This window comes from Oryzias latipes, chromosome 6, assembly GCF_053564925.1.
Source record: "Oryzias latipes strain Hd-rR chromosome 6, Olatipes_Hd-rR_3.1".
Taxonomy (NCBI): Eukaryota; Metazoa; Chordata; class Actinopteri; order Beloniformes; family Adrianichthyidae; genus Oryzias; species Oryzias latipes.
Window position 1 is genome coordinate 13,533,367 of NC_136242.1, and position 8,366 is coordinate 13,541,732.

At 38.5% G+C, this 8,366-nt stretch overlaps 1 protein-coding gene across 1 annotated transcript in view; it reads right to left on the reverse strand.

The window, feature by feature from the left end:
- Positions 1-3,485, reverse strand: part of ap3b2 (adaptor related protein complex 3 subunit beta 2) — a 54,842-nt gene extending 51,357 nt beyond the window's left edge. Inside the window, exon 1 of the mRNA XM_078949279.1 lies at positions 3,463-3,485. Within this exon, the coding sequence (XP_078805405.1) occupies positions 3,463-3,470 (8 nt within the window). The 5' untranslated portion in view covers positions 3,471-3,485. The remainder of the gene's footprint in view (positions 1-3,462) is intronic.
- Between the last annotated feature and the right edge of the window lie 4,881 nt (positions 3,486-8,366).

The window sequence follows — 8,366 nt, forward strand, 5'->3', positions numbered from 1 at the left end:
TTATCAACATGCTGCATGATGTACGTATAATTTGCTGTCGACATAAATGTAAACTTTATTTTGTTAAACCTATATACAGTATTGTAGGACTAGGCAATTATAGTAATATAGATTTATACATTTCTGACTCAGTGACTGAACTTTTCTTGCAGGTTTCCAATGGATTCAGACTTAAGGAAAAAGTGGGCCTTAGCTATCAAAAGAACTAACCCGGATGGATCACTGTGGTACCAACTAGTAATACAGTCGGGCTATGCTCAAAACATTTGGTGGAAACAGATCTTGATAAGAGGCCAGACTGTTCGCTTGAAACCCGGCACCATAGCATCTGTGTTACACCAAATCGATCACTCACTGTGTATCAGTAAATCTATAGTTTTTCTTTGTTTTTTTTAGGGTAAATCTATTGTTGACTTTCGGACTTATAGTTTACTTATTATTCGCCTTCCGTCCGTGAAACCAGGGTTTGACTCCGGGCTGCTCCCTGTTCCCTTCTCTACCTCTGTGCCGGTTCCAAGCCCGGTTTGAGAAGGTTGCGTCAGGTAGGGCATCCGGTGTAAAACATTGCCAAATTTACCATGCAACTTGTTCGCTGTGGCGACCCCTGATGGGAGAAGCCGAAAGTGGAAGAAGATTGATTTATTCGTGTTATTTATTGACTATTAGTGATTTATTATTATTATTTATTGACTTATTGTTGGGCTTTTCTTAATAATTTAAATTACATGTCAGAGAGGTCTAAAACGTCAAAATGTTACATACATACATATATATATATATATATATATATATATACATATATATATATATATATATATATATATATATATACATATATATATATATATACATATATATATATATATATATATATATATATATATATATATATATATATATATATATATATATATATATAAGCAACTTCGATGCCACCAAATGCTATAGAAAGCATTGTCATTTGGGCATCGACGACCTCACCAAAATGGCGTCGCACTCCGCTACCGTTGGCCAGGCTGCCCAAGTGGGCGTGTCTCCTCTGGCCCAATGCCCAAAAGCCCAAAAGGAGCCCCCATCTTTGGGCTAAACCATTGACTGGATATATGGTTTAGTCCAATGTACTTAAACGCTAAATGTTTTTTTTTCAAATAAACTTTATTGCACATTATGCCATTTACAAAAGTAATACAATTGCAAATAGTCAAATAATAAATTGATGACACGTCATAGTCTAGTGTTCATAGGAAATGTAGTGACCACGGAGATATATAAAAATAAGACGACGTATATAAAGAATCCCTGATTTTTTACCCACCTAATTTCTAATGTGCCATCACTTAACGAAAATCTTTTGTCAAAAATGCAAATTAAAGTGAGCTTTTATGTGTGGACACGTTAACTCAGACCCCAAAGACAGCTTTAATTCACTTACTGCACGTAAACGTCTTGATTTAGATATACATTTTTTTAAATTTAATAACCTTATCAACTGAAATGAAATATGTGTTTTCTCTCATTGGTTTAAAACGTCCTGCAGTGATCGATTTTCTCACTTGATGGCACTGTTTTCCTGCCTTTACACTGTACTGACACTGGGAAGACTGAGAAACACTTAAAAAACAAAATACTTTGCATTTGTGAAGTTATGTAGATCAAAGAAAACAAATGTGTTTTAATCTCTGCTTTTTTTGTTACAACTAACTACTTAAAGTCCCACTCCGATCGTCTTTTGACATATTGTCAAAGCCATTAGTGGTCTTTTTTTTAATCATGATTGTGCCGTTTTCAGCCAAAATCAAAAAACCTGTCATTTTTAAAGGGCAGAGTTTCTGCAGAGCGGCAGTAGTTAATTTGACAGTTTCCTCTCAGTTGTTGGCAGGACTGTTTGCTCCCAATGGATCTATTTGGAGGCATCAGAATGGAGCTTTGTGGTATGTTGTTGCTTATACATCACATCCCTCTTTTTCCAAAGGTTTTTTTTTTTTGTCTGCTCATGGCAATTTGAATAAAGAAATACTCAGAAACGCAATTTGGGGATTCATTTTATTTATATATGTTCTCCATCTTCAGGAAAAAGCCTCAATTATATACTAAAAACATGTTTTCCTTTCAGGAGAATTTGTTGTGACAAGAACTAGAGACATCAGGACGTGGCCCTGCAATGGTCTAAGCAACTACTTGTATTGGAGCTCCAGGTCAAAGAGGAATCCCTTGATTCCCTGGAAGGGATGGAAAAAGTGGACCAAATGGACCACCTAGGGATATAGGTGAACGGGGACTAAAGGGGGAACTTGGACCACATGGACCAGAAGGATTTTAAGGTAAAAGTGTACAGGGTGAAAAGGGACCACAAAGTAAACCTGGACCACCTGGGGATGAAGGTAAACACAGACCAAAGGGGGTCTAGGGAACCAAAGGCATTTTAAGGACTACCTGGACCTCCATGAAGTATGGGACTACAGGGTCGACGAGGTGAAACAGGACCAACTGGAGCATGTGGTCAATCTGGACTATCGGGTCCCTGTCAACAGCAAGTGGACAGACTCAAATTAACAAGAGGTGGGCGGTTTCTAGCTTGATAGTTGCAGTTTTTTCTAATTTATGTGGGCAACAATTGCTTTAGGTGGGGAGATATAAATTGGGCGGTCAGGGATCGGTTCGGTGGTTTTTTAGTTCCTCATTGAAAACCTTTTCAACCAGTGATGTGCAGTCAGACTAAATATGTGTCCACTTACCTGTTCTATTAATGCAATTTATGTTTAATTATATTCATTTTAATCATTTTCATCCTCAATATTTTGTGTATTTGTGTAATATTTGCACAACAAATACTTTTTGGAGTTATCTTTAGGTGATATTTGGTTTCGTTCTTAATGTATTATTTTATATACTTGGGGATTTCCCCCCACAAAAATAGGTTTTTGAAAATCAAACCCTTCTTTATTTTTTTACCTCGATTCGTGAAAAGTAATAACATGAGAACAAATTCCACTTTTGTTTATTATAGGCTTATAAGTTATGAGCTACTAGAACTTCTGGTGTTTGATTATTTGAATTTTTCCCCTTTCCTCTCCTTTTTTAATTGTTCTTAAAATTGAGCAAAAGATCTGTGTTTGATAAAGTTCAATAGGAGTCTGTTATTTTGTGTTTTTCTCTGACTGACTGCAAAAATGCTGGATTTAAAAATGTGTCAAAGTTGTATTTTCAATCAAATCAGGAACCAATAAATATTGCATGATTGATAATTGATAATGAATAACCGATTCATATTTTGGGTAGTTCTTTGTTGGGTCTGTTGGTTTTAAATGACTTTTGTGTCACGGCGGTGGGGTGGCTCGACAGCCGGTAGGACCCAGAATGCAGAGGCAGGAGGCACAAAGTTCCGGGGCAAGGGGTTTAATTACAAAACACAAACGAAAAGCGCTGCAGAGCAGGATGACAAAACCAAAAAACAAAACTCACTGTGACATGGCATGAGACAAGAAACGAGGGACATGGCATGAACACCATAACAGGGGTAACTAATGGACCAACACAGGAGGAAGGCAGAGACAAGACTTATATACAGACAGGGCAGACAAGACACAGGTGGACACGATCAGGGCTGAATGGGAACCAAAGGAAGTAAAACTCAAGAAACCAGACAAGACAGGAGACTTTCAAAATAAAACAGGAAACAGAAACAAGACAGAACAAGGACCAAAAACAAGACAACAAAATCAAATCATGACATTTTGGGCTGAAAAAAATCATGACTCTACGTAGCAACACTGGCAGAGATGAAATTATGATTTAAAGTAACCTTTTTTTTTTAAAGCAATTTTCTTTGGATTATTAACTCTGGTGCAGTCTAAAAGTGGATGTTTGGAAGTAATTTGACATTATAACCAAGGTATGGATAAAAAAATAAATAAAACCGCTGCAGAGGGCCCCATGTTATTATTCACTTGGGGCCCTCAAACTGTTCAGTCTGCCAGTGGTGTAACATGACATGAACACTGTAAGCCCGTGACCTCTTCGTGACCTCAAAATAACACAGTTTGACTGAGATGGAGGCGTCAAGCTTCATCTTTGCATTTTATCATTCACTGAAGAGAACGTACCCTATCAACAACATTATCCCCATCACAAGGTTGGACTGAACCACAATAAAAGAGCTGATAATGTATTGACCTTTAGGAGGCCAAATTTCTTTGCTCTGATTTAGAATTTCAGATAAAATGGAATCCTTGCACTCCAAAAGTAGAAAAAAATGACAACAATAGCATCTACTGTACATCTTATTTCTGTTGTGTGCTGCAAAACTGACTATGAGGGAGCACTGATGGATGCCAGTAATAGTTACTGGCATTTGCAGTCACTAATTCCATCCTTGAATGTGCTGCTGCTGTCTTGTCCATGAACTGAATTTACAAAAACTAAACAAACGTCCCTATTAATCCATTTATCTATCCATCTTTTCCTGCTTATCTAATAGTCTAAACATAGACGTCCTCCCTCTCACAGTAACTTCCTCCAGTTCTACTGCAGGAATTCCAAGGTGCTACCAGACCAGCAGAGAGACGTAACCCTTGTGCTATCTTAGATGACCCCACCCTTATTGACGTGTTATTCCTACCATGACAAAGGTGGATAAAGGTGGAAAGATTTCATGTAATCCATGGACACCAGTGAAGATCACAAATCATTGAAGAAAAAAGGTGCAGAGCACTGTCTAGTGGGTCTAGATGACCCAACTCCCAATGTTAAAGTGCCTAGGATAGCACAAGGGTTACACCATCTGGCGAGTCCTTGGACTTACTTGGGGTCGCGTTTTGGTGGGACATCCCTGGCCTCGCTCGATGTGGAGGAGCAGTAGCTCTCCTATGAGCTCCTCTCGGATGACAGAGCTCATTATTCTGTGGGAGCTCCAAGTCCCCCTGCAAAGGAAGCTCATTTTAGCCAACTGTATCATCTTATCAGTCATGACCCAGAGCTCATAGTCATGTGAGAGGGTAGAACCATTGGCTGACCACTAATTCAAGTGCTTTGTCAATCCTTAAATCCATCTTTTACTGCAATTGATGCAGGATGGTATCTACAACTGCTGCTGGGGGTAATGGGTTGGCACCAGTTGGCACCATTTACCATAAATGAATACAGGATGGAATCCAGGTTAATCACCTGATTCTGCAAGCAAACATAATTTTAATTTTTTTTTGCAACTTAAAAAGTTATAATTTTAAAATTCAACATTTGGTTTTCAGTTCAGAGAGATTTTAATTTGGTGGAGCCAACGGAACAACATCACTTGCTAAAATGATATTAATAGTAAAAATGGAAATGAAATCCTGTGGTCACCAAACCAAACTCTGTCCGGTCTTTTTTCTAGAATTAGTGACAAGAAGCATCACTACCAGAATCTAACATGCACTGAGAACAGGACTGACTTACTGCTATTTTAGTCAAATTTGTTCTCTGGCTGTATAGAGACTGAATGACCCCTAATAGGGGATCCCAGGTCCCAGATTCCAAGAGCACCTTCTACAAAACCCATGGGTGAGGGACAAGAACCTTCTCTATGAAGCAAAAGGGATTGGATGAGTGAACTTCCATTAACTTTCTTTAAAGTTCTACACCGTTCATCTTTTAATCTATTGTAATAGCGTTCCCAGTGGTCTATTAATTATGATTATGCTGTTTTTGGTCAAAAGAAAAAAGAAAAAATAATTTTCTTAGACATTCCAATAGTTTCTGCAGAGTGGCAGGAGTTCATCAGAAATTAGACTTTGAATAGTTGGCGGGACTGTTGGCACAGAGCAAACCTTCCCCACTTCCCATCATCCATCTGTTAACAGTCACTGCCGCTAGTTTACAGTCCCTCACACCCCCAACCTAACATTAGTGTTGCAACAAAAATGGCGAGCAACCGTTCAATTTTGATCCAGATGCCAGTTCAGACGAGGACAACAAAGGCGTCCACGGATCTGTTTGTCTGCAAGTGGATGCATCAGAATGAAGTGGAACAGGGAGCTTGTGGCCCAAACAGCATATTTTCTACATAAAATATGCAACCTTTTTCTAACTGCATCTTTTACATTTTCCTGATTCAAAACAGTTTGAATAAAGAAATACTCTGAGATACAATTTTAAGCTTAATTTTCTTCATATGTGTCCTCCACACTACAATAATGTTAAAAACACACTTTTCCTCTAAGTGGGCCTTCAACTATTATCTAATGCTGCAATGAAGACATTTCCCCTCTGAGCAATAACTAAAGGGTTATCCTATCTTATTTTAACTTCCTTTTTTTTTAATGGTTCAATAAGGTGTGTTTAAACTGCTTTAGTCTGGCTCTTCACCTTGAACCTTGGCGTTGTCTTTGTTGACAATTGGAGTGCTTTTGGGGAAAAACGCAGTCTCATGCAGAGAGATGGAATGCATCGCACTTCTTTTTATGAACATTTCTGCTAGCCTGTATGTAAACTGACAAGCCAGGGACGAGACCCGGGCACAGAGCAGCAGTTTAGAAGTCTCCTCTGAGCCTCCTGTAGCGTTGGTGCAAAAGCCATGCAGGGATAGTCGGGCAGTTTTTAGCTTGACTTTAGCTTATGTGCTGAAAGACAAGTGAAAGGAGGGAGACACAGAAACCTCAAAGTAACAGACACTAGCACTTTCAATAACAACGAGCAGAATTATGATGTCATTAAATGTGGTTTAGTAAACATTAGATCCGTTTTGTCTAAGTCCTCTTAGTCAATAGGTTAATTAATTATAACAAACTTGGGCTACTAGCTTTAACAGAAACTTGGCTCCAACAGGATGACTATGTTAGACTGAATGCAGCAACCCCCCCCCCCCCCCCCCCCGTTATAATAACAAACAGAAATCCATGGTTTCCAGGGAAAGGAGGTGGTTTGGCAGTAATATCCCAGTCTAGCTTACTTCTTAGCCGTAAAGTAAAGCATGTTTATAACTCATTTGAAAGCATCATATTGTCTATAAATCACCTAAACAGGAAGACTCGAAAACCTGTTTTGCTCGTAATTATTTACTTTATTATTTATGAAAACATCAGACTCAAAAAGTAGTTTTATTCATAATAATTTATCGCCTTCCTGGCCCGTATTCAGAATTTTTAACTGGGGTTTCTTACTTTCTATCAACCACTGTTTTAGACTCTGATCAAATTACAATGAATAATAATAGGGGATTTTAATATTCATGTTGATGACCCCAGTGGTTGAAATGCTTTTGCAGCTTTATTAGATCAGGTTGGTTTCACACAAAACGTAAATAAATCCACTGTCATAAGCACACCCTGGACCTTGTTTTAACTCATGGTCTAGAGATCAGCATGCTGAGAGTCCTTTCTCATAAACCCATAATTTCAGATCACTTTCTAATTACCTCCCAGTTCACATTAGAATATGCTACTACACCAGTGAACAAGAAAACCCTTACAAGAACATTATCTGACCGTTCTGTGTCTCAGTTTAAACTCACATTGGATCTAGTACTTAGTAACGTGCAGAGCAAATACCCTGAGAACAGCTCCCATAGCTTCAGTCCCAGTAAAAACAACCAGTTTGTTAATGATGTCATACAAGCCCTCATGCAGGGGGGCCGATAGAGGCCTCACTGCGCGCCGGGAGAAGAAACAAAGAAAAACAAAAGTTTGCTCAGTGTAGTTAAACTCAGTGACGTATGTTTCAGAGGATGTTCAATTTGTCGTTCTGCATGTCAATCAAGTGACGTATTTCACGCTGAGGATGATGATGATTCACTGACGGATTTAAAAAAAAAACATGCTTTCATTTTTTTGTTTATTTATTTTTGATGGCCACATCTGTCGACATAATGAGCACCTCTGGTATAAGGCCAGGGATGTCCAGTTTAGTTTAGTCTGTTTAGTTTGGTTCAGCAATTACCTATTGAATTTTATGACTGATTTCATGTTCTTATGCAATTACCATTTTTTGAAACATTGCTTTATATAAATAAAGTTGAACTAAATTGAACCTGTCTGGCATGAGAGACCCCACTAGGGGTATTTGTCCTAGCAACTCCTAGAATCACTCAAGCTCAGCCCCCCTCACCACGTTAGGATGGCCGTGCATAGAATGGACAGTCTATTTTAGCTTCTGATTTAGCAGTTGAACAGCTTTATTTTGCCAAACCAGAATCATTTACCCAGACATGTTTCAGAGGGTAGAGTGCAGTGCAGTTGTTTAAGTATATCTATCTGGATAAAACTTTGTTATGGGAAGGCTTTATCTAAACGGGATGTTTCCTCTGACTGCATGAGAAATAATGCTCACGATGCACTACTGATTTTTTCTCCGGTGGGTTGGGCCTCATACATATTCATATATTAATATATGTA